The 27292-nt window shown below is 39.8% G+C and overlaps 1 protein-coding gene across 7 annotated transcripts in view; it reads right to left on the bottom strand.

Annotated features, from left to right (window-relative positions):
* PBLD (phenazine biosynthesis like protein domain containing) overlaps positions 1 to 27292 on the bottom strand; it is a 35542-nt gene that overhangs the window by 6960 nt on the left and 1290 nt on the right. For 5 of the 7 annotated variants that reach the window (XM_060285893.1, XM_030862407.3, XM_060285898.1 and 2 more), the window contains exons 2-6: positions 11280 to 11424; positions 3656 to 3755; positions 3192 to 3290; positions 1281 to 1390; positions 1037 to 1066 (exon numbers count right to left, since the gene is read on the bottom strand). In XM_060285893.1, coding sequence (XP_060141876.1) covers positions 1037 to 1066; positions 1281 to 1390; positions 3192 to 3290; positions 3656 to 3755; positions 11280 to 11363 — 423 coding nt within the window. In that variant the 5' untranslated portion in view covers positions 11364 to 11424. Of the gene's footprint in view, positions 1 to 1036; positions 1067 to 1280; positions 1391 to 3191; positions 3291 to 3655; positions 3756 to 11279; positions 11425 to 19097; positions 19148 to 27292 lie in introns of all 7 variants that reach the window. The other 2 variants (XM_060285894.1, XM_060285899.2) reach the window with 2 other exon arrangements.

Genomic DNA, 27292 nt, shown 5'->3' with positions numbered 1-27292 from the left:
TAAAACACTTAGGGCTTCCCTGGTGGCGCAGTGGTTGAGAGTCCGCCTGCTGATGCAGGGGACACGGGTTCGTACCCCGGTCCAGAAAGATCCCACATGCCGCGGAGCAGCTGGGCCCGTGAGCCATGGCCGCTGAGCCTGCGCGTCCGGAGCCTGTACTCCGCAACGGGAGAGGCCACGGCAGTGAGAGGCCCGCGTACCGCAAAAAAACAAAACAAAAAAAACCAAAACCACTTAGTGTGTGGCACTGCACAGGGGAGACTCTCAAAAATGTTCATTGTCATCATCGTCATCATCACCATCATCATCAAGCCCCATTCCCACACAGACTCCTTGAGGAGGCCAGTCTATGTATCTTGTCTTCTCTATCGAGGTTCCCATGCTTTCCTGCTCTCTTCCATCAAAGCACAGCCCTGTCATCTCAGGTGTATTCTCCACTAAAGACATCAGGACTCCGACAGCTGCCAGGCAGTTTCCACTCTTTCCTTTCACTCTCAGCCTGCCACACGACAGCCTCCCCTCCCCCACCTTTCCATGGAGGCTAATCGGATAATGAAGAGTCAGGGAAAACTGGTCAACCTTCTCACTAAATAGATTCAGTATTATTTTTCTTTTTTTTTTTCTGGCTGTGTCGGGTCTTTGTTGCAGTGCAAGGGCTTCTCTCTAGTTGTGGCTCACGAGCTTCTCTCTAGTTGTGGCTCTCGGGGTCTGTAGTTTGCGCACCACGGCTCTATCGTTGAGGCGCACGGGCTTAGTTGCCCCGAGGCATGTGGGGTCTTTGTTCCCTAACCAGGGATCAAACACCCATCCCCTGCATTGTAAGGTGGATTCTTTACCATTGGACCGCCAGGGAAGTCCCTAGATTCAATATTAAAATTCAAATCTCAAATGCACGGTGCAGTATTCAACCAAGCTTAGAATGGAACACTTGTACTGGTAGAAGGCCTATCTGTTGAGATCAAATAGTACCGAATCTTTGTTCAAATGATAACAGATGATCATATCACATGGCTCAGGTTTGATTCTCTTCACCAACCTTTATCAAATCCTCCACTTCATGGAAGTCCTAGATTGGGAAAAAAGACAAAACTACTGTAAAACAGGAAAGCTGTCAGTTTACGGCAATAATTAAAAAGAGCTGGGAATTCCCTGGCGGTCCAGTGGTTAGGACTCCATGCTCTCACTGCCGAGGGCCTGGTTCAATCCCTGGTCAGGGACCTAAGATCCCATAAGCCGTGCAGGGCAGCCAAAAGAAAAAAAAAAAATTAAAAAGAGCTGACCTGGGGATGGGCTGGATAAAGAGGCAGGTCCAGGACGATACCATCCTCTTCTCTTCTGGCCTTTAGTTCCCCACTCAGAGTGACAAACGTTAGGGTGCTATTCATGTTTTCTGGCCAAAAAAAGAATTCTATTTTGTCAACTAGAAAACTTTTTGAAAGGAATCAAGAAATAGGAAAATAAACATTGTTATATAGTTGCATGTCTGTTTTGATCACTGTTATGTAGTCTTAGATTCTCTGGCAGTGTTGTTCTTTCCAGTAAAGGGGTCCCAGGTTTGGGTTACTTGGGTCCTAAGTGGAGAAAACTCTCACTGGATTCTAACTTGAGAACCAAGAACATAACTGATTGGACTTGACATCATGCTGTGCCCTTGAAAAAATTATTTAATCTCCTTAAACCTCAATTTCCTCATTAATAAAATGGGGTAATAATTAAAACTATACTAATTTCATTTTACCAATAAATTGGGGGTAATAATTAAACATAGCTCATAGGGATGCTATAATGTTTTCTAATGCAGATTTTTAACTATACTATATTTTTAACTATACTATATTTTTAAATACTATAGAGTTATAAACTCTACTAGTTTAAGATAAGCCAAAGGGATGACAAATAGAACATACAGGTCATGTACAACAGTCTGAGATGAACAAATCAAGCTTACCATAAACAAACCAAACTATACATAAAATCTTGATTTAAAGATTAGATCACCAAACCTGATATAATATCCCTTCATGTTACTGATACAACTTGGGCCACTTATCTCAGTGTGGGTAACATTTTTAGTGAAAACAAAGATTTGTGACTTAATTCTTTTCTCTTCCCTAATATTTCTGTAATACTTAACCATATCTCAAAGGTGAGAAAATTCAGCACCACTGATTAACTTTCACAGAATAAAATTTACATTCTGAAACCCAAAGTTTAATTCTTCTCATTATAATTGGTGTAAGACATCATTATTTACCAAGCATTTTCTCATGGAACCTCAGGCCCACCCTGTGGAGGACTATCAGGTCTTTCTTTGGTGCTACCACTTTGCAGTTCAACTTCTCCCTGTGTTCAGTTCTGCTTTCTTTTACTACCTTAACAATACTGATCTCAAGAACACCGCCCCCAATTCTTCTGGCATGCCAGTGTGTCTCAGAGTCTGCTTTCTGGGCAAACCTGACCTATTAACACCTTCCCTTATCATCCCCACCTAAGTTGCTCCCCCAGAGAACTTCTTTTTCCAACACCCTCCTCCCCACAGTTACCCCTCCGTCGTATCATCCTGTTTATTTCCTTGTTTAACTTTCTGTTAGTGGTCTACACTTATTCATGGCTGCTTCCATCTCCACTTTTAGGACATTTCCAGGCATCTCTCTGCCCCATTCCCACAAAGCCCTGATCTTTATCTGTTATACTAAGTGTAGCTGAGATGGACACAGGTAGGATTAAGGTGCTGCATCCTCTCTTCACAGGGTAAATGTATACAGCGGGGGCTCATTAATATTTAAAATTCAGAGTAAAAAAGCTCTTATTGTGAAATGAATTTCAATGTGGGTGGGGACATATTCGGGGCAAAGTTATGTCTTTTGGTTCCCCAGTATCATATCATGTTAGACAACTATTCTGCCTTACAAGCTCTGCTCCTCTGTTTGTCACAGAGACCAGAGAGCTCCTATTTAGAAGAAAATGGCGTTCCAGGAAACAATGGCTTTCCAACATGCATGGTACATACTCTGAAAGATCAAAGTGTTATAGAAGCTTGCTGTTTTTGTTTCTGCATAATAAATCGCATGAAATAAACTTTGCAGTGTCTTTATACCAGTCACTTTGGTTCACAGGAAAGAATGTGTGCGAGTTTTTAAAAATATTTGCTATTTGCTAAATGGTAAGTTCATAAAAGAAAATCACGTTACTTATTTTGTGAAACAGCACAGCTGCAGAAGCCAGGGTAGCGTGGCCACAGAGAGGAACCTCACTCACTGGTGTAAACCACCTTAATCCAAAGCAGGAACCTTCAGAGGAGAAAAAACAAAAGAGAGATGAGATCATTCCCATACAAGGGGGTCGTAAACTTTTCATTTTCTTATTCTTTTCTAAATATTTCATTAGCATGATTCATCACTGAAACATGTTGTGAAAGGAGGAGCAAAGTCTAGGCAAGCCTCCTAGGGCCCCCCAGTGCTAGATCTGGAGCTGAAACACTCAAATTCACCAATATCTGCTCCCCCAGATGAAATGAAAACCAGATTAGAAGCTCCCCCCCCCTCTCCTATCTGCATGCAAATAGTAAATGGACATTTCCCTTAACTATCATTCCCCCACTGGAAAAGCAGCTTCTTGTGCCATTCAGGAATGGTTAAAAAAAAAGCGTATTTACTTTGTGTAAAGTTGTCAGTTGGGTGTAGTTTTTGGATAAAAGCAGTTTCAGAGAGATTCATTTCCTTTGCAATTTTTTGATGCATGTCTTCATCCAATTTCTAAATTAGAAACAAAAGGTTATTGAGACTCCAGAAACAAAAATCTGACTTCCTTGGACAGCAACTGCCACTAGTAAATAACAGTTTATTAATATTAAAAGTTATATGCCTAAAAGGAAATAATCACCAAGGAATTCAAGGCACTTTTATAAAGATGGTTTTTCAGAAATCCATGCATGCAACCATGTGAAGAGCTGTGGAGGTTAAAAGCTAGAACAGATTCTGAAAACCTACCGGCCTGGGCTATCCTTTGTCAGATTATTATCTAGTCTATCTGAGAGCATGTGTTCTCTTCTAAAAATAATTTCTGCAAATGGAAACTCCACAATCTCTCTTTCCTGTTGGATGAAGAGATGTCAGGTGCCCACTCTGAGCAGGCTGGACCACTCTGCCCCCATTTATGCACAGTTCACTCCCTTTCATGAGTCAGGCCTCAGGCCAGAGGTCACCTCCTCCAGAAAGCCTTCCAGACTGCTCTGTCTCTTCCCCAGTGCATAGACCACCTGAAATTACTTGCTATGTCCTTTTAATGTCTGTTCCCCCCACCTCTGACTCTGGCTCTATGAGAGCACCAACTGTGCTACTTTGCTTTGTCCTGATTTAGAACAATGCTTTTATTCATCCTGGGATGGAAGGAGGTCAATAAATATTTGCTAAGAGAATAATTATCCAGTTAACCTTCATTTTAAACACCCTCAATATAGATATTTTTATCCACTTACAGATAAACAAATTAAACACAGAAAGTTTATGTAATACCCTAAAAACACAATACGTCTAATAAATGGTAGACTGATTAAGAATGTGGGTTTTGCAAATGGTAAGAACCAGTGAATCTAGAGGAAAAGTATGTAGATGTTCATTCTTGAAATTTTTCTTAAGTTTTTTAATTTTTCAAAATAAAACAATTTTTTTAAAGTAGGCTTTGGAAACATACATAATTGGATTTGTAACCTGGGTCAGCTCCTAGAAACAGTGCAAGAGTGGGCAAGTCATTTCACCTCCTGGAGCCTCAGCTTCTATGCCTTTAAAGTGGGAATAATAGTACTTAGGTCGAAGGGTTATTGTGAAGACACCTACATACATATACATGCATAAACACACATATACACATTCCTCTTAACTCAAGGGAAAAAATGGGCTGAAGCATGAATTTTCTTTTTGAGAATGAAAAGCAATTTTTTTAATCAACAAAATGATCACTACTTAGATCTTGAATTCTAAAGAAATCTCAAGACATTAACTATACTCCAATAAAAATTTATTTTAAAAAAAAGAAATCTCAAGACAAATGCATCTTTGCTTTGGCAAAACTTACTATTCTTGAGCTCCTGAAACCCAGAAATAAGAATTATGCTTTATTCTAATAAATTCATAATTCACTTATCTGAGTTATGCAAGTTAAACACCCTTGTCTTTTAGTTGATTCAAATTCTTTTGAAACACTTTCCGTATACTCATATAACATTACAGATATGTTTACCTATTAAAGTTTCTGTATTGAAAAAAAAGGCATAAAACAGCAGTTGTGAAAAATCAGTCATGATTTTTAAAATATCAGCTGATGTAAAAATCCTAACAGGGGACTTAACGAAGCTTTTCTTAAAGGAGCTCTGTATTAAAAATCTGTAGAGGCTCTGTAGTCCTACAGAAAGAGAAATCACTTAAGAAATAGATACTTATTTTCTGAAAAAAAATAACACAACGGGTTTTTCTATTTGTTTTTTACTTAATGTTTTTCTTTCAAAAGATTTAATCCAATAATGCATATAAAGTGCTCATCACAGTGCCTGATGCATAGTAAGTACTTGATAAACGTTACCTTTTTAAGTGGTTCAAAGCCAGTGCTTTAACCTGCCACGCCGCACTGCCTCCCCATAACAAGGAAATTATTATTATCCCTTTAACAGGCTGCAGGCAAGAAAACCAATGTCTATCAGATAAAATGGACTCCTGCAAGCAGAATCAATCACTGAGTGCCACGCTAGGCCACCAGCATCAGCACCATTCCCAAGGGAATGTGTTAGAAATGGAGAGTCTCAGGCCCTGCCCCAGACCTTCTGGATCAGAATCTCCATCTTAACCAGAAACCAGGTGATCTGTGAGCACATTAAAGTCTGGGGAGCCCTGGTGTGTAAGGTATGGTCCTCTGGTCAAGGGCCTGAGCCTCTCAGTTGAGAAGTCAAGATAGATACAGAAATCAGCAATGGATTTTGACATTAAGTACTCTAGGACTTTAAAGGTGAGGACTTGATGTGGACCTAGAAAAAGGGAAGATTTTGTTGAGTTGAACAGGAAAATGTGGGCAAAAAGCTTTGTATTGGGGACGCTTCTTGGGCAAATCACTTGACCTCACTTCTTTCTCCTTCTGTTAAATCTTTGACACTCTAGGATTCTGTAAGCTAAGGTAAGGAGAATTAGGATGGTAGGAATGAAGTGGAATGAGCACATGTCACACCTCTGGGCACCTGTGGGCCTGGGGAGTGAGAAGTCCCACCTGAGTAGAGGAGGGGGTTGGGTGCTGCTGAGGCCAACAAGGCAACAATGTTCAGAAGTGAACTCAAGCGCTTCGCAGTGGCCTGTTGAATGTTCTCCATGGAAACTGGCCCACCTGCCCGTGCATGTAACACCTGAGAGAAACTCAGAGCCATTTAATTCCCCAGTGCTGAGTCTGCAGTCACAGGCCTCAAAGGTGATTGAAGGGTTAATGAAGAAAAGCCTGGATTTGCCTCCTTGACTAAAGGAACCTGCTGTGCCTGCCAGTCCCTCCTGTATCTGATCTGGCCAAACTCCCTATCCTTGTCCTTCCTTTCTTTGCCTATTGCTTCCCGTGATCTTTAGGACCAGAGCCTCTAAAAGTATTAAAGCATTTCGCATTGTAGCCAAGCTCACCATCTATTGGTAATAGATTCCTTTGCAAATGGGCTTTTTTGCACATCAGCTAAAACACACACTTCACAGACCATCAACTCTTTAATCTTCTCTGCTTTGGTATATTTCACCAATTACAATTTGAATTTCTATAAGTGCAATTTCTGCCCCAGAACACTGAAAATGCACCTGCTATTTGCCTGAGGGGCCAGAGACAATGTAGAAAGTATGATAGTAGCAGCCCTCAATGTGCACCACATGTGGCTGAATTTCTACACTGGAACCAAAGATCAAAATAATGGTGAATCATGAGAAGATTAATATTGCTTCAACTTGGAGAGCTTTAGGAAAAAAAGAATGAGACTACATTCATTCAAAATACTGAATTTTGGTTCCAATAATGTTTCCATTTTACACTACAAGCTTATTTTTAAACGTAACATAATAGTTTCAAACCAAACCGATAACTGTTAGTTCTCTTGCTTTAATATCCATTTCCTTTTGCCAATTTCACATGAGTCAAGCTTCCAGCAGCAAAATTAGAGCCATGTTTGTTTTTCTGCCTTCCAATGTACTGCGTTGGGACACTGAGGTTCCATCACTATATGGCCCACAAAAGATTAATGATCAGAAAATCAGAGTAAAGTTTTAAAATACTCCCACCTTGTGGCAGTTTAGAAATATGACAGCCTAAACAGGACAGTCCTGCTCTGTTCCTTTGTCCCTCTGCTTTCCTTCCAGCGACGTTAAAGCACTTGGATGTAGAAAGTTCTAAATCATCTAGGAATGGGAGATTCCTTTCGAGGCACTTGGATTTCCGATTGTAAAGTTATGCCCATACAATGCAGCACTCAAACTTCAGGCCATCTTCAGTTGCTTCTAATGGATCTTATAGATGCTTAGTGTCTCCAGCTCCATCACAGAACCCAAAGAACATACTCACTTTGCATACCCTGCCCACCCCTCCCTACCAATGAGAACAAAAGATGAATAACTGTTGGCTAACTAGAACTCTTAGAAGGAGATTTTGCCATAGTATCACTGATTATAATATTTTCACTTTCACTCAACAGATATCTATTTAGTGCCTCCCATGTGCTAGGCCTTGTGTCTTGGAACAAGTCAGAATAGATTAAGATCTCATGGAATGTACAGTAGTGAGAGAGACAGGCATTGAATGAATTACAACAAGAGTGATGCATGTTATCAACTGGGAAAGGGTGCCATGGGAGCACATAAAAGAGGAAGATATCTTAGTCTAGTATTGAGTACAGTGGGTTAAAAGCATGGGCCCTGCAGTCAGGCAGACCTGGGGTGGGATTCTGAAGTCAGCCATTTAACCTTCTTCTGCCTCCATTTTCTCATCTGTAAAATGGGGATAATAATAATAAGACCTACTCATAGAGTGGTTGTGAGGGTGAAATGAAATAATATATGAAAAGAAATTAGCACAGTATGTATCTGGCTGAACTTGCCTGAAGTCACTGCCCTCAAAGCTGAGAGTTATGTTCTAGAAGCCAGTGAGGATACTTGGGAAGCAGCAATTCCCACATTAACATTTCCTCTTCCTTTGCGTTGCTCTCTTCCCTCAAATACTTGGCAAAGGAAAACACTTCAATGTCCTAGAAGAATCTTCTCTTCACTTTGCATCATTTTTCTGGGCATAAAAATGAGATATGAGGTTGTAACCCTCTAGAAACCCCAGGAGCCTCTGACCCAGTGTGGTCACACCGAGCCAGTGATCCTCTCTCTAAGGAAGGGTAGCAAGTTTGGAAATGGCCACTGCACATGAGTTAAAGCATGGATTGAACACAGCATTGCTATACACCTGTTTTTCTTTAAATATATAACCCACCAACCTGTAAAACGGGCTTTTGGTTGTCCCTAAATTTAACCAGAAAAACCAGAACAGCAAGTACTTTAGGAACTAAAACTAAGCATTCGTCTTTAAAAGTGTGAAGCCAGGGACTTCCCTGGCGGTCCAGTGGTTAAGAGGTCACTTTCCAAAGCAGGGGGTGCAGGTTCGATCCCTGGTTGGGGAGCTAAGATTCCCACATGCCTCAGGGCCCGAAAAACCAAAACAAAACAGAAGCAATATTGTAACAGACTCAATAAAAACTTTAAAAAAAAAAGTGTGAAGCTGATCCTCCTTGCTGTCACTGGAAATGATTAGTAGTGTTTAAAAGAATAGAAACACACATATATGAATATTACATTTGATCCTAGCACAGTGTCCAGCTTATGGTAGACAGCCAGTAAAGGCCAGCTGAATCGGGATAAATAAATATACTGGGCACATAACAAAGTTGTTTTTATGGATAATTTAAACAGGAAAACTCCAGAATAAGCCTCTCTTTAGAGAAGGTATCTTCTGAAACAATGGTTTTCAACTGGGGGCTTTCTCTAGTTGCGGCAAGCAGGGGCTGTTCTTCATTGCGGTGCTCGGGCTTCTCATTGCCGTGGCTTCTCTTGTTGCAGAGCACAGGCTCCAGGTGCACGGGCTTCAGTAGTTGTGGCTCATGGGCTCCAGAGTGCAGGCTCAGTAGTTGTGGCACACGGGCTTAGTTGCTCCGCGGCATGTGGGATCTTCCCAGACCAGGGCTCGAACCTGTGTCCCCTGCATTGGCAGGCGGATTCTTAACCACTGAGCCACCAGGGAAGCACCTATATTAAAACTCTTGACAAGCAGATTTAGTCAATTTCACAAGTCCTTGACGTGAAGCTATGTTTGCCATATTGTTTCTAAACAAAGTTCACATTTTAGAATCCGGCTGTTATTCTCTCACTAATACTCCTAAGCTCTTGTGTTACTTGACAAAGCCTATTAACTTTATTACTTTCTGCACTTTGTGGTTGGAAAATGCCAACTGCAAGGTTGCATGATGAATGCATCATCAAAGTAGGATGAGGACTCTTTGTTTTGTTTTGTTTTATTTATTTACTTATTTTTGGCTGCGTTGGGTCTTCGTTGCTACGGGCGGGCTTTCTCTAGTTGCAGTGAGTGGGGGCTACTCTTCTTTGCGGTGTGTGGGCTTCTTGTGGGGTCTTCTCGTTGCGGAGCATGGGTTCTAGGCACGGGGGCTTCAGTAGTTGTGGCGTGTGAGCTCAGTAGTTGTGGTAGGTGGGCTCCAGAGCGCAGGCTCAGTAGCTGTAGCGCAGGGGCTTAGTTGCTCCATGGCACGTGGGATCTTCCCGGAGCAGGGTTCAAACCGGTGTCCCCGCATTGGCAGGCAGATTCTTAACCACTGCGCTACCAGGGAAGCCCAAGGTAAGATGAGGACTCTTGATCACCATTTTGCTGCTCCATTTGACGGAGAAAATAAGTATACCAAAGACTCAATTAACAATATTCACCTGTCTCAGTAAAACCTCAGCCATTCTCCATCTTGATTTACACTACAATCACCCGGGGAGCTTTAAAAAACAGTGCTGCTTGGGTCCCACCCCCAGAGATTCTATTGTGATTGGCTGGGCATAGGAATTTTTAAAGCACCTCAGGTTATTTTAATCTGCAGCCAGCTTGATGTTTGCACTCAAAGGCCCCAACTTAATAAGACTTTTTTTAATGTGTTATTTTTTTATTGGAGTATAACTGCTTTACAATGTTGTGTTAGTTTCTGCTGTACAGTGAAGTGAGCCAGGTATAAGTATACATATATGCCCTCCCCCACCCCACATCCCACCCATCTAGGTCATCACAGAGCACGGAGCTGAGCTCCTTGTGCTATACAGCAGGTTACCACTAGCTATCTATTTTACTCATGGTAGTGTATTTATGTCACACTTAATCTCCCAATTCATCCCACCCTCCCCTTCCCCCCACTCCCCACCGTGTTCTCTACCTCTGCCTTTCTATTTCTGCCCTTTAAGATCATCAGCTGCTTACTGTGTTCCTGAAGTAATTTTCAGAAAATCTACTCTTGTACTAACTGCTCTGAGTAGAAGCGTACCTTGGCTTGTTTCCTAACACCCAGGTAACAACACAAAGCATCTAAGGTCAAAGAAACTTTGACTATTCTGTTAAAACTTATCCAATCAAAGAGCCATTTTTAAAATGAGACTTTCAGTAAGCTGAGTTCTCTCTATGTTAGAGCTTAATTCCTTCTATCTACTACATTACTTAAGTCCTTGCAAAATGTCTCATCTTTGGTCCTGAAAAGAATTTCTAATTGTCTGAACTATAGGTAAGGTTAAAAATATCCAGCTAGAATCTTTTAAGCTAAATGTAGTATCAGCCACGTCCAGTCACATAAAACTCATCTAATTTCATTCTCCTCCCCATTTGGTGCTAACTAAATGAAAACACAGAGGCTACAAGGAGCTCGAGCTCTTTTTTGGGGGGGGCGGGGGCGGGGGTCTCAACTACCAAACCACCAGGGAAATCCCCACACACTTTTTTTTTTAATTGGCTCTAGTTCTTCTTTACATGAATCTTCATTTCTCTTACACCTGCATCTAGGTGTAAGCAGTCTCATCATAAGATTTGGTCAATATCAACTTGCAGACATGAACATTGCTGATATCATTTGACAAAGAAAACAAACCAGAGAGGTACACAAATAGGTGGGTCTGATTTTTTTTTTTTAGGAAATACTTGGTTCTACAGGAATCTAGGATTTGAGGCACTGCACTTCAAAACAAAATACTACTTACATTTTCTAGGAGGCAAACAGCAGCAGGATTCCCACGAAATGCTTTTGCTGTGAATGCATCTGCTATGAAAATAGGGAACTTCATTTTCCTTGCAATGTTTCTGCAAGCTCTCAAAATTGCTAGTAGCCTGCTTTCATGCTTGTTGCTGCAAAAAATCAAAAAGTTAATGTTTTACTAGCATTTTCCAGGTACAAAGTCAAGCAATTATTCTAACACACCTAACACACATTTAAAGTGATCCTCTGATTTTAAGCCTCTAAATTGAATTTGTTTTAAATTACTGGATTAATATTTTTTCATAGTGTACACATACTTAACAACATAATCATATTCCCAGAGTAGCCAAAACTACATTAGGCTATGCTTTTAATGAAGTGCATGAAATTTTCAAGGGGCATATATGTTGCTTATAGTTTCCCAATGAATATTACTGCCCTTTTAAAATAATGCATTTTTTCTAATTATAAAAGTATGCCCATTATCGCTTCCTTAGTGGCGCTGTGGTTGAGAATCCTCCTGCCAATGCAGGGGACACAGGTTCAAGCCGTGGTCCAGGAAGATCCCACATGCCGCGGAGCAACTAAGCCCGTGTGCTACAACTACTGAGCCTGCACTCTGGAGCCCATGAGCCACAACTACTGAAGCCCGTGCACCTGGAGCCTGTGCTCTGCATGAAGAGAAACCCACGCACTGCAAAGAAGAGTAGCCCCCGCTCGCCGCAGCTGGAGAAAGCCCACGCGCAGCAACAAAGACCCAACGCAGCCAAAAATAAATAAATTTATATTTTTTTACAATGCCCATTATAAAAAAAACTTGGAAAATCAAAAAGTGACTCATAACCATGTAAATCAGCAATAACTTTTTTTTTTGGACTTAACATAATCAAAGGAGCCTCATGCTTTAATTTTGTGTTATTTTATAAATCTGCAGATGAAGACTTTTTAACTCATGATATAGATTTGTTAAAATAAAGCTTTTCATTATAAGAATAACACTTTCTCTTTACTGAAAACCTGTAAAATATAGAAAAGCAGGGTGGGGAGGGGATCTCCTGTATTCTCATGCCCTACAGAGAGAAATTCTGTTAAACATTCTCAGTGTTTCCTTTGCTTTACTAGAAAGCATGGGTTTTGTCATAGGCATGGAGGGATTCTTCCCTCCCAAAGTTATAGAACTTTTAAAATATTCAGCAAATTAGAAGGTGCTTTGTTTAAATCTAAAAGAAATTAACCTATCCTAACATGTATTTCTTGTTCTCAACATTAAGATAAATAACAGTGGGACGCCTTGCTGGCGGCCACACCTGGCACCAGCCCACTGGCAGCTCCCAGGCCTACAGGTTTCTTTTTCTTTTCTTTGTGTGTAATTTATTATACAAGTGTTTTGCTTAACTTTCTTGCCAAATGCCTACGTTTTTCTGCCTTTTTTTTTTTAGGTATAACTGATGTATTACTTTCAGGTGTACAACATACTGATCCGATATTTTTATATATTGGGAAATGATCTACCACAATCATTAACTACCTAGTTAATCCATCACCATACAAAGTTACAAAAAAAGGGTTTTTTTGTGTGTGATGAAATTTTGAAGATCTACTCTCTTAGCAGCTTTCAAATATGCAATACATTATTGCTAACTATAGTCACCATGCTGTACATGACATTCCCGGGACTTATTTATTTTACAACTGTAAGTTTGTACCTTTTGACCCCCTTCAATAACTTCAGTAAGGTTGCACCTTCTGACCTCCAAGCAATAACATTATTAATATTTTAGATATACAGTTTTTAATCATAATTTTTACCCTTTTAACAGTATAGCATGAATATAAATGCTTCAAAAACATCATTTTAATAGATTTACAATAGGTTCATGCATATGCTATAAATTATTTAACTATTTCCCCTTTGGTGAGTATTTATTTCTAATTTTTCACTTGTAAAGATAATGTAGTGATCAAATTTTTTGACTGTAAATCTTGGTCTGCATTTCTGATTCTTTAATTATAATAGATTCCCAAAAACCAAATCCCTGGGTCAAAGTGTACAGACATCTTAACTTACACATACAGTTAAATTTATCTTCAGGGCTTCCCTCGTGCTGCAGTGGTTAAGAATCCGCCTACCAATGCAGGGGACACGGGTTCAAGCCCTGGTCCGGGAAGATCCCACATGCCACGGAGCAACTTAGCCTGTGCGCCACAACTATTGAGCCTGCGCTCTAGAGCCCGCGAGCCACAACTACTGAGCCCATGTGCCACAACTACTGAAGCCCACGTGCCTAGAGCCCGTGCTCTGCAACAAGAAAAGCCACCGCAATGAGAAGCCCACGCACCGCAACGAAGAGTAGCCCCCGCTCGCAGCAACCAGAGAAAGCCTACGCACAGCAATGAAGACCCAACGCAGCCAAAAATAAATAAACGAATAATTTTTTAAAATTTATCTTCAGAGAGTGTATCAACTTAGCATATGAGAACGCCCCACCATTGGTGATCTGATAGATTTTAAAATACCTTGAACTTTCATTTGTGTTTCTTGGATTATTCTAACCAGACTGCAAAGAGCATAAAGTCAGAACCTCTTCTTGTTTTTCTTTGCTACTAAAATCTCAGTTTCTAGAACAGTGCCTGACACAATAAATGTTTATTGAATTAAGTAAATAATATACTGAGCATGCATCACAACTGAACTTTCATACATTGACTGGCAAATACTTAGGGCTTCTCAACATGGTATCATCTGCCAGCCAACATTTCAGTTTCAGTAGCATCACCATTACTGACAGTACACTGCAGTTTGTTGATGTAATTATTTGGAAATTTTATTACAGATTGCCTTTATTATTTTAGAAAAATTGAATAGAGACCAGAAACAAATTAAAGTTCTGACAATGAAGCATAGTTTTCATAAATAGAATTGACATTGTTACAGAAATCATAGGTATGCCAAAAGGAGCAAGTTTTTAGCCTCATTGAACTACAGCCCCGTTGGTCTCAGCCATCAGCTATGTGTTCAATTGGATGAGAAAATCTATATTGAAAAGACTGTATAACTTTTCTACAGAGATCATAAATTACATGTTTATGTTTTTAAAATGTTTCTTTAGATAGTCTTGTTTTCTTGCTCTAATTTGGTACAGAAAAATAAAATTCTACAACTAAGTACTTTATCAGGCTTCTAGAAATACTGCATTGCTTCTCAAGTGAGAACATTTCTTTAAAGGGAAAAATCCTCCAAGACTCTAATATCCAATGTCATTTGCCTGTTTGACAACAACTCCTCTACACCCCACCCCTCCCACACACACACTTGCACTTCTCTTTTTCTAAAAGAACTCTGATTTTGTTTGGGGAGGCAATGCGCCCGGCCCCATCAATGTATCATAAATGGTCTAAGCCAATCTGTATGATTTCATTCTCCTGTGCCAGATGCTCCCTCTTCCAGATCCTCTTGCAGCTAGAGATGGCCATAGGACCCATTTAGAGCAAGATTGCTGGAGAGATTCTAGGGACAATCTTTGGCTTTCTGATAAAAGGGGCAGATGGGAAAGGAAAATGGACAGCCTCTTTTTCCCCCTCCTCTTTTTCCTGTCTTGAATATGTTGCTGATGCCTGGAAATGCAACGATCATCTTTTGACCATGAGGTGACAAATATGAAGAGAAAAAGCTAACAAACTAGGTAAGGAAGAAATAGTATAGGTTCTTCACAATGTAGTTAACCTGCTAAATCAATGTTAGATCCTCCTACTTCCAGACTTCTTAAGTAAACAGAAAATATCCTTAAGGTTCAAACTATTGTCAATCCATGGAGTAGCCAAAATAATGGCCGAAGTAGCCAAAGGTGTCCACATTCTAATTCCAAGAACTTGTTAATGTGCTATGTTGCATGGCAGCAGGGAATTAAGGTTGCATATGGGATTAAGGTTGCTAATCAACTGATTTTTTTTTTCAACATTTGAAGGCAGGACTTTTTTTAAAAATTTTATTTTTATCTTTGGCTGCATTGGGTCTTCCTTGTTACGCGCGGGTTTTCTCTAGTTGTGGTGAGTGGGGGCTACTCTTCGTTGCGGTGCGCGGGCTTCTCATTGTGGTGGCTTCTCTTGTTGCAGAGCATGGGCTCTAGGTGCACAGGCTCCAGTGGTTGCAGCAAGCGGGTTCGGTAGTTGTGGCACCCGGCCTCAGTAGTTGTGGCTTGTGGGATCTAGAGCACAGGCTCAGTAGTTGTGGCACATGGGCTTAGTTGCCCCACAGCATGTGGGATCTTCCCAGACCAGGGATCAAACCCGTGTCCCCTGCATTGGCAGGTGGATTCTTAACCACTGCACCACCAGGGAAGTTCCAACTGACCTTAAAATAAGATTATTTTGGATTATCCCAGTGGACTAAATGTCACAGGGGTCATTAAAAGTGGAAGAGGGAGGCAGAAAAGTTCAAGGCAGTGATTTGAACATGCTGTGCTGCTGGGTTAAAGACAGAGGAAGGAGACACAAGCCAAGAAATATAGATAGCCTCTAGAAATTGAATAAGGTGGGACTTCCCTGGTGGTCCAGTGGTTAAGAATCCGTGCTCCCAATGTAGAGGGCATGGGTTTGATCCCTGGTCAGGGAAGTTCCTCGACCCCATGCCATGGAGCATGGCCAAAACAAACAAAAAAAATTGAACAAGGCAAGGAAACAAATTCTCCCCTAGAACCTCTAGAAGGAACAAATCTGGATTAGTCAGTTGAGGATGCCATAACAAACCATAGACTGTGTGGCTTAAACAACAGAATTTCTTTTCTCACAATCTTGAGGCTGGGAAGTCCCAGATCAAGATTGATTTTATCCCAGTGAGACCTATTTTGGATTTGTGACCTTCAGAACTATAAAATAATAAATTTGTGTTATTGTTACTCACTAAATTTGTGATAATTTGTTATAGCAGCAACAGGAAATGAACACAATCCAGTATTCTGTTACTTGCAGCCCAGCAAAATCCTAACTGCTGCACAAATTTCCAAGAACAATAATAATAAATACTTACTGAGCACTTATTCTGTGCTAGACATGGTTCTAAGAGCATTTAATCCTCAGAGCATCTCATGAGATAGATCCTTATTATAATCTCCATTTCCATTTTACAGGTGAATAAACAGAGGCTCAGAAATTTTAAGTAACTTGCCCAAGGTCACATATTTAGGCAATGCCTAAATTTGAACCCAAATAGTCTAATTGAAGAGTCCATGTTGTTAACCACCGTGCCTTAGAATATATCCCAGGACCAGAATTTGAGGAACTCTTACTTAAGGAACTAAAATCTTAGTTCCATGAAATTGTAAACTACCACTGCATAAGAGAAATTTTGTCTTAAGTGTTAAAATACTTTAGACCATCTTTGAAATGAAAACTCAAGAGTTTAAAAATTCTCTTAGAATTTGCAGACACTCAAGAATACAAAGGACCCTGGTACAAGAAACACTAAATAATTGTACTATGTATGAAAACTAAACAAGATTTCTGATTAAGTAAAAAGAGCTCTTGGTCAAGTGTGAAAGTTTCTTAAGCATTTTTATTTGTTCTAGAACAGTGCTTTTCAGATTTTAGCATTCATCAGAATCACCTGTGGGGATGTATTAAAACACAAATTGCTGGACTCCATGCCCAGAATTTTTTATTTCATAAGTTGTATTAAAACACAAATTGCTGGACTCCATGCCCAGAATTTTTTATTTCATAAGTCAAGAATTTACATTTCTAACAAGTTCCCAAGTGATGCTGATGCCGTACTTAGAGACTCACTACAAAAAGAGCATGAAGTTTCTAACACCATAAATGTATTAAAACTATCTTTCTAAAATGTATTTTATAAATTTAATTTTTATTCTCAAAGGGGAGAAAAAGTATTTTTATTCATTTAATTTGATTAATATTCCTGTTTGTGCTCTATGGTAACCAGTTATGCTTAACATAGGGTTCACATTAACAATTTAATTTTCAAAAATTACTGTGTATTTCCTAAACACCAGGCACATGCTAGATTTGGGGGATAAAATGATGAACAAGTCACTAACTCTCTGTCAAGGTATTCTCAGTCAGTGAGGAGACCAATGTAAAAATTATAAAATATAAAATAAAAAGATAAAGATACAATGCTTATGAACACAAGGAGAGAGCAATAACTCTGCCCAGGAGACAGTCAGAGGGAGCTCCAGAGATGAGGTGACATTTGAATGGGTCCAAAAACATATACAAAAAAATGTCCAGCAGTTCCATAAGGGGGGAACAGGCATCTTGGGCAGAGTGCATGGATTAATCCCAGGGTAAACAATTCAATATGGAAATAGATGTGGCAAGAGGATAGGAGAGGGTGGAGTTAAGGCTGTAAAGATCTGCTGGAGCCAATGTTCATGATTTCTTCTTTATCTTTGTGGGTTCAGAAATCCAAAGTTCAGTTCAACAGCTACTGTGTGGCAGGCAGACTCCAATACTAGGCACCAGGGAGAGAAGAGAATCTCATGAATGAGCCATACACCTCTACCCTGAGGATCTAATCTAGAATTTACTTTTGAAGATGTCTTTTTTTTTTTTCTCTCTCTCTCTCCTTAAAATTAGTTTTGGTTTCATTCCTATAAGGAAAAGGCAGGATTAACATCCCCCTGAATTGCTGAGAGAAAATTTGAGGCAGGTAAAGTTTAAGCAACTTGCTTTTATTTACCCAGTAAATGGGCTTGCACAAATTTTGGCATCCAGTCAAATGGCTGGTCCTCAGGTGCAGCTATCAGGCAGGGCTCTGAGCAACTATCCAGCACAGTGTTTTTCAAATGATCCAAATAATTTAAATTATCCTTCTCTAGTTTCACTGACATTCCGTTTGGACACCTAGAGTGGCTTTACATGTCCCTCAATAATGCCAAGCAAATATGCTGTTTAAAAAGAAATAAATTCCCCCAGAGGGTACAAGCTCATAAATCTAAATTCATATGATTTCAGGACTTCCCTGGTGGCGCAGTGGTTAAGAATCTGCTTGCCAATGCTGGGGACACGGTGTCGATCCCGGGCCGGGGAAGATCCCACATGCTGTGGAGCATCCCATGCACCAGAATTACTGAGCCTGCGCTCTAGAGCCCGGGCTCTAGAGCCCGTGAGCCACAACCACTGAAGCTCGCGTGCCTAGAGCCTGTGCTCCACAAGAGAGAAGCCACCGCAATGAGAAGCCTGCGTACCGCAACGAAGAGTAGCCCCCACTCGCCGCCACTAGAGAAACCCCGCGCGCAGCAACGAAGACCCAACGCAGCCAAAAATAAATACATAAAATAAATTTATAAATTCATATGACTTCTCAACTACTCATATTTATCTTTTATAACTCTTTAGTTTTTAATAATCAAATTAGTATATGAATATAATCCTTTTATAAACAATAAAATAGTACGGAAAAAACTAAAATCCCATTTGACAATTCCCTGTCCCACTACCTTCCCCGGAGTTCCACTGGGTTTGTTTTTGAGAACACAGTAGACACCTTCCTGAATTCTAATCTTGGTTCCATTTACCATGGAAATGTAGGGAAATCATAAACCTCCCTTGTTCAAATAGCTTAGTCATTAAACCTGCCCATGGGTATGCCTGGGAACACTGAGGCTTATTTGTCCCTCTGTAACTAACTGTCTTAGCTTGTTTACAGTCTCCTGTGGCTACAGACAACAGAAAGTTGATTTCTGTTATTCTGTAGCTGTTAGCATAAAAGAATCCACTTAGCTTTTGCTTATGACTACTGCCTCAAAACAAGGATACCCATTAATAAATGCCAGTTTAGTTCTTTGAAAATGTAAATACTTACTAATAGAGCACTGACTGGCATTCAAAGTGTACTTGAACACAGTCGACTTGCTGGTGAAAAGAAAATGAGTATAAAAAAGAATTACAAATTATAAGTAAAATAAGTTTTTAAATAAAAATTTGGAAGAAAGTCTATTTTTAAATTAGTTTCATTTAGCTACTAAGACCATATATATATATATATATATACACACACACACACACGCACACACATACACACACACACACACATACACATATATATGGCATTCAACTACTTTGTGTTTACTTTTACCCATATTTCCTATACTTAATAGAAGCTCTGAAACACTTCCTTTGTTCAAATATTTTTAGACTCGTTCTGATTTCCTCAACTACATTTATGTTTGAATACCCACTGTTTTGGATGGAAATTTTTCACTTTTCTGTTAAAGTTTACAGTTCTCATCTTATCGTCATGACTTACCATTTATCAACCAAATTATTGTCCCCCGCTTCCTCTCCCCACTGGTAACCACTAGTTTGTTCTCTATATTTGTGAGTCCGTTTCTTTATTGTTATATTCACTAGTTTGTTGTATTTTTTAGATTCCACATATAAACGATAACATACAGTATTTGTCTTTGTCTGACTTATTTCACTTAGCATAATACCCTCCAAGTCCACCCACATAGTTGCAAATGGCAAAACTTCATTCTTTTTTATGACTGAGTAGTATTCCATTGTATAAATATACCACATCTTCTTTATCCATTCATCTGTTGATGGACACTTAGGTTGCTTCCATATTTTGCCAATTGTAAATAATGCTTCTATGAACACTGAGGTGCATGTATCTTTTCAAATTAGTATTTTTGGTTTTTTTCAGATACATACCCAGAAGTTGAATTGCTGAGTCATATGGTAGTTCTATTTCTAGTTTTTTGAGAAACCTCCATACTGTTTCCCACAGTGGCTGCACCAATTTACATTCCCACCAACAGTGTATGAGGGTTCCCTTTTCTCCACATCCTTGCCAACATTTGTTATTTGTATTCTTTTTCATAATAGCCATATACATATGTTCTTTATAGATATTCATATTCATATATATAATATCTAGTTAATACAAAAGCAAGCAGTAATGGAGGAATAGAGAAACAATAAAGACATGACATATAGAAAACAAATAGCAAAATGGCAGACTTAAACCCCACCTTAATTACATTAAATGTAAATGGCTAAATTCACATCAAAGGGATTTTTTTTAAAAGACATGATCTAACTATATGCTTTCTATAAGAGACAAACTTTAAATTCAAAGACACAAATAGATTGAAAGCAAAAAAATGGGGAAAAGATATGCCATGCAAAGTATAACCAAAAGAGAGCTGGAGTGACTATACTAATAACAAACAAAATAGACTTTAAGACAATATTTGTTACTACAGACAAAGAATGACTTTTTTTTTTTTTTTTTTTTTTGCGGTACGCAGGCCTCTCACTGTTGTGGCCTCTCCCGTTGCGGAGCACAGGCTCCGGACGCGCAGGCTCAGCGGCCATGGCTCATGGGCCTAGCCGCTCCGCAGCATGTGGGATCTTCCCAGACCAGGGCACGAATCCGTGTCCCCTGCTTCGGCCGGCAGACTCTCAACCACTGTGCCACCAGCGAAGCCCAAGAATGACATTTTATAATGATAAAAGTATCAATCTATCTGGAACATATGACAGTTATAAATATGCACCTAACAACAGAACCCCAAAACACATGAAGCAAAAACTGACAGAATAGAAGAAATAGACAAATCAACAATAATAGTTGGAGACTTCAATGCCTAGTTTCAATAATGGATAGAACAACTAGACAGAAGATCGACAAGATTTAACAACACTGTAAACCAACTAGACCTATCAGACATCTCTAGTACACCCCACAATAGCAGTAAACAGCACATCCTTCTCAAGTGCACATGAAGCATTCTTCAGAATAGACCATATGTTAGGTAGCCCATAAAACAAGTCTCAATAAATTTAAAGGCCTGGAATCATACAAAGTGTGTCCTTCAACCACAATAGAATAAAATTACATTTTAATAACAAAACAAAAAGGAAATTTGGGAAATGTGGAAACTAAACACCATTCCCCAATAATAAAAGTGAAGCTCCCCGGAGAAATGGCCGATTCTAGGGCCAGGGTAAAGAAAATACCAGATGAGCCTGCAGCATCTTCTAGTACCAGAAAGTAAGGCAGTCTCAAAAAATAAAAGGGATAGGGGCATGTCAAAGGGATATAGAAGCCAACCTGAAAGTGCTCCCAGTGGCCTAAGCAAGAACAATTTGAGCAACAAAATTAGTAATGTAGTAGTAGATTATAACCCAAAGTACAAAAATGAATATCCACGAGTCTGTACTGACATATATAAAAGATGAAAGAATGAAAGAAAGAAAAACCTTACAGAATAATATCAAATAATTTATCTAGCTACTCTCTCTTCCAGGAGATGGAGTTTATTTATTTATATAAATTTATTTATTTATTTATATTTTTGGTTGCGTTGGGTCTTCGCTGCTGCGCGCGGGCTTTCTCTAGTTGCAGAGAGTGGGGGCTACTCTTCGTCAACGTGTGCGGACTTCTCCTTGCGGTGGCTTCCAGGAGATGGAGTTTAAATACCCCTTGAGTATGGGTGCACTCAGTGACTTGTTTCCAAAAGAGTAGACCATAGGAAGAGGATAAAAAGCAACTTCACAGTGGAGAAATCTGGCAAACACTACCTCACCCAGGTGATTAAAGGTAACACCATCAGTGATAAGTCATGTTGACAGCATATACTTTTGATATGGTGTGATGGGAATGGCACTTTACTTCTGTAGTCTTCTTCCCAAGAACACATTACTCTTGTCTAATTATGCCAAAGACATCAGAGAAATTCCAACTGAAGGATATTCTACAAAGTACTTGACTAGAGGATGCTAAGGAAAATGTTGACTAATGTAATTTAGCATCCCAGATCAGATACTGGAACACAAAAAGGATGTTACAGAAAAACAAGTGAACCCCAAATGAAGTGCAGCGTTTAGTTAATAGCAATGGACCAATGCTGGTTCATTACTTGTGACAAACATACCATAGAATGTAAGATGTTAACAACAAAGGAAACTGAGTTAGAGGTATACAGGAACTCTTCGTACTATCTTGGCAACTTTTTTGTAAACCTACAACTATTCTAAAATTTTTAAATAATTAAAAAAAACAAAACAAAACTGAGGCCTGCCAATAACCATGTAAGGGCGCTTGGAAGCAGATCTTCCATCAGTTGAGCCTTGAGTAACTGCAGGCCCAGCTGACACTTTTTTTAAAAAATTTTATTTATTTATTTATTTATTTATTATCTTTGGCCACGTTGGGTCTTCATTGCTGCACATGGGCTTTCTCTAGTTGTGGCGAGCGGGGGCTACTCTTCGTTGCAGTGCATGGGCTTCTCATTGCGGTGGCTTCTCTTGTTGCAGAGCATGGGCTCTAGGCACACAGGCTTCAGTAGTTGTGGCACACGGGCTCAGTAGTTGTGGCTCACGGGCTTAGTTGTTCTGTAGCATGTGGGATCTTCCCAGACCAGGGCTCAAACCCGTATCCCCTGCATTGGCAGGCAGATTCTTAACCACTGCGCCACCAGGGAAGCCCCCTGTTGACACTTTTGATTGCAGCTTTATAAGAGACCCTGAGCCAGAGGCACCCATCTAAGCTGCCTTCAGGTTTCAGACCCACAGAAACAATGAAATAATAAAAGTCTGTTGTTTTAAGCTGCTAAGTTTTAGAGTAATTTGTTAACAGCAATACTAAGTAATACAGTATGATTTCTTTTTTTCCCCAGTTTTACTGAGATACAATTGTTACACATTACTGTGTAAGTTTAAGGTATATAGCATAATAGTTTGACTTACATATATTCTGAGATGATTACTGAAGTTTAGTTAGCATCCATCACCTCTTATAAACACAATAAAAAGAGAAAGCAAAATAAGAAAAATGTTTCCTTGTAATGAGAACTTTTAGGATTTACTCTCTTAACAACTTTCATACATCATATAGTAGTGTTAATTATAGTCATCATGCTGTATATTACAACCCTAGTACTTACTTGTAAAGTATAATTTTTTTATATATAATATTCAGAAGCAGCCACTGCAAAACATAGGGACAAGATGCAGTCAATCTGTTTGAATTATATTTCTCATTATTCCTCATTGTAAGTTAATCTGTTCTCATTCCAGTTTTTACAAGAGATTCTAGACCAAATTTACCTAGCCTGAGCCTATCTCCCTAAACTATCAGAATGTAAAAGCAAAATATACGTTGGTGATCGCCAGCTATATATCCTAGCACATATTAATTTCCTACTAGACACATCCACTTGGATTGTATATGGCACCTCAAAATCAGTATACTCAAGTCCTATATTCCCTATGTCAGTTACTACCCACCATCAAACCCTAAACCAAAAATAACTCATCCTTGACTTTTTACTATCCATCCACAGCTTCTCTAATCAATCACTAAATCCTGCTGATAATGGCTCCTAAATATCTCAAAGACATCCTCTTATATCTATCCCAGTACCATTGTTCTAATTTAAGAGCTCATCATCTCTGCTGGGCCTTCTTTGCTAGACTGTGGTGAAAATTAGTTACTTAAATAAGTGCCTCCACCCCCAATATAACCATAGTTATTTATACACTAAGAGGCATAGGTACATATATGAAGAAACATATTTTTATCTACCACTCAGAAGCTTAAAATCATGTGTGGGGGAAGAGGGGAATGGTGTGTTACTCTTAACGGTACAGTGTTTTCTAAGTTATCAATGTGCTTATAAAATATGAAAAGCAGTACAATAGTTTGACTTAAATTCCTTAAGTAGCTATCTTTTGTAGCTGCTTTCCCTGTTCTTCACAGCAATCCACTGGGACAGAAATAATGTTCAACACTTTTAATTATTTTCAAAAATTAGAGAAAGTGTGCTGGGTGCTTTTTTCCTTTTAAGTTGCAATTTGTTTACTTAGTAATTATTCCAATTGGATGAGACCTTTTGGCTTCCCTAATCCCAGAATGAACACTAGGGTGACTTGAAGATACAAACAAGTATCAAGAATGTAAACTGTAATTAAGTCTTGTCTTGAGAAATAATTTTGAATTATGATGGAGAAGACTACTGCTTTCTAAAGAGAGTAGATATATATGATATAAATCAAAGAACAAGCATTTCACAAAACCTTAGTAAGACAGATTTAGTGTTCAAAAGGCATTAACCACCTTAATTAGACACACTCCTAGAAACTTATTTGTGGGTTTGTTACGTTTTTAGCTTATTTGATTTTCCTGTAGATAAAAATATTGTAATCCAGTTTTTACATTATTTCAGAATGCCAGTGGGGGTATGTGAACAACTATCTTAGCCAATTTTTAGTTAATATGCCTTCCCTCCCCCAAAAGAGTACAGTCTCTTTCAATTTCTCTTTCTTTCTTTTTCAGGCTCTGCATGGAATTTTCCTGTTTCCTTCATCCTGGTGGTATAATCAGGATCACGTGTTAGCTGTCTTGTTTTCCTCTGGGCCGTGTGGGTACTTCTATTTCCTTCTCCTTTTTCATCTCTTCTCTCATTTTGGCCTCTAACAAGACCCTCTGCAGGGTCCCTCTGATCTCTGTACTAATAGGAAAGCACTGAAATGACGAAAAGGAAGACAAAGAGAGAGAGAAAAAAAAAGCAGCTGGGAGTCCTTAGTTCTAACCATCTCTATGGAAACAATTCCACAGAGACCAATCTGGAAACAATTCAGTACGGACCACTGGAGCAATGGTGAGCCAATCTCACCAAGCCTTACAGGACTCAACTTGCAAATGAGAACAGTTGATAGACTTTTTTTTTTTGAGAAAAGTAATAAAATAGGAAGCCAAATAAAAATTAAGTTTACCCCTATATAACATACTTTTTTTTAAACTCAAAACTTCCTACTTGCTGTAATAATAAAAAAGTCAAAGGCATGCATGTGCTAATTTCAAGTCCTTCCCAAGCATTCACACTGGCAAACAGCAGAATGCCCAATACAACGAAATGTGGCCAAAAAAACAAAGAAAGCATTGCAGTTTGGTGCTGAAAAGTCTTAAGAATGATTTTAGGATTATGGCCCGTAACAATAAAAATATGTGGAGAGAATGGCAAACTCATTCAGGCAGTAAACATATTGTTTGAATTCACGCAAGGGGTAAAAGGGATTACAGAATTCCATCTACCAAATCAGATTGAAAGACAGAAAGAATAAAGTAGTGATGTAATTTGAATCCAGGGAAGAACTCCACCTGAAGCGGGAGCTTGGAGTCTTACTAATAAAGCAATCATTAGAGAGAGAAAAGAAAGCTCCCCCGACACCCTCACAGTGTCAGACACCAAGATACCAAGTTTCAGTCCTGTTCAAAAGTCTCCAGCCAATAAACCGTTAACTGCAGGTCTCCAGAGATGCTAACTGCAGTGTTAGTTAGAAATAACTTCAATTTGGGGACTTCCCTGGCAGTCCAGTGGTTAAGACTTCGCCTTCCAATACAGGGGGTGCGGGTTCGATCCCTGGTCAGGGAGCTAAGATCCCACATGACCTGGGGCCAAAAAACCAAAACATAAAACAGAAGCAATATTGTAACAAATTCAATACTTTAAAAATGGTCCACATCGGGCTTCCCTGGTGGCGCAGTGGTTGAGAGTCCGCCTGCCGATGCAGGGAACACGGGTTCGTGCCCCGGCCCAGGAAGATCCCACATGACGCGGAGCAGCTAGGCCCGTGAGCCATGGCCGCTGAGCCTGTGCGTCCGGAGCCTGTGCTCCGCAACGGGAGAGGCCACAAGAGTGGCCACGTAACGGGGGGAAAAAAAAAAAAAGGTCCACTTCTTAAAAAAAAGAAGTAACTTCAATTTGCCTAAAATGATGTTTGTTCCCTCAAAGGTTATTTACATCTCCAGGTAGGTACATAGTGCTTTAAGACCCTAAGCCCCTGGAGTAAAAACCACTTGGGTTTAATTCCTAGCTTCTGCCACTAGGTGTATGACCTTGGGCAACTTTTTACATTTCTCTAGAACTCAGGCATACCATCTGTAAAATGGGGATAAAAATAATTATTTTTCAGGGTTATAAAGAGTCAGTGAATTGAGCACAGCATCTAGCTCAAGCAAGCTCTCAATAATTGTGAGCTATCCTTATTACATTATCCAGTTTCGTTTTTCTATCTCTTGTAAATGATGACATTGCCCCTTCTCCCTTTCTCTAAGGGTTATTTTGAGGGAGTGGTCTCAAGAAAGACAGTAGGGCATTATGACCCAGACAATTCTTACTGTCGCACACTTGTCTTACGCAGGTTTGAGAATGAATTAAAGCCACGAAATGGAAGTTTCCATTATATGACGGTAACTGGCCTCCTGTCTCCACCCTACACACTGCAAACCTCATGAAGGAAAAATTATTCAAGCTTCTCCACTGCTAATACCCCTTGCGCCCCCTCATCCCACTCTCGACGGGCTTCCTAGTGACTGTAGTACAAAGTACAAAGTCTTTGGATACTGAAGGTGTACAACTTAGGTTCGTCCACATTTGCAACCTTCGGGAACATTCCTGTACTCGAACTCATTTCCTTCTCTCCCTCGCATTTGACATACGTTCCTTCGCTTGCACTTTAACTTGCATTGATCTCGGTACCAGGACTGCCCTCCACTCTTACAGAAATTAGGCTTGCTTGTTTTTTGGGTTTTTTGTTTTTCCCTAAAAGCTGTCACTAGGAACCTCGGTGGTATGCGAATCTGCACAACCAAAAATTATTTTTTAGGCGTCACTTGTTCGTGCAATTTTCAAGAATGCAAAGCACTATTCAGAAAACCCGAAATCGGGTGCCTCAAGCGGCTGATGGGTCACTGAGATTACAAAATGGGAGACATTACAGGTGAGAGAGAATGCGAAAGCGAGAAGAGGAAGCGAGGAGTGATCTGCAGGGAAACTTCAATCATGAACATCCTCCCCCTCGCCCCCAACGATGGGGCGGCTGGGCCGGCAGTGTCAAAGCCGGGGGAAGGAGCCCCAGCCCAAGAACCTAAATCAGGGCCTGGCGGACACTCTTGTATCTTCCCAGCTGAGAAGCCCTACTATTTTTACCGCATAATGCAAACATGGTGGACAAGAAATGCCCTCCCCGCGTTTGGCAGCCGAA

This window comes from Globicephala melas, chromosome 16 (genome assembly GCF_963455315.2).
Source record: "Globicephala melas chromosome 16, mGloMel1.2, whole genome shotgun sequence".
In the NCBI taxonomy this organism is placed as follows: Eukaryota; Metazoa; Chordata; class Mammalia; order Artiodactyla; family Delphinidae; genus Globicephala; species Globicephala melas.
This window is presented reverse-complemented; position numbering and strand designations above follow the sequence as displayed.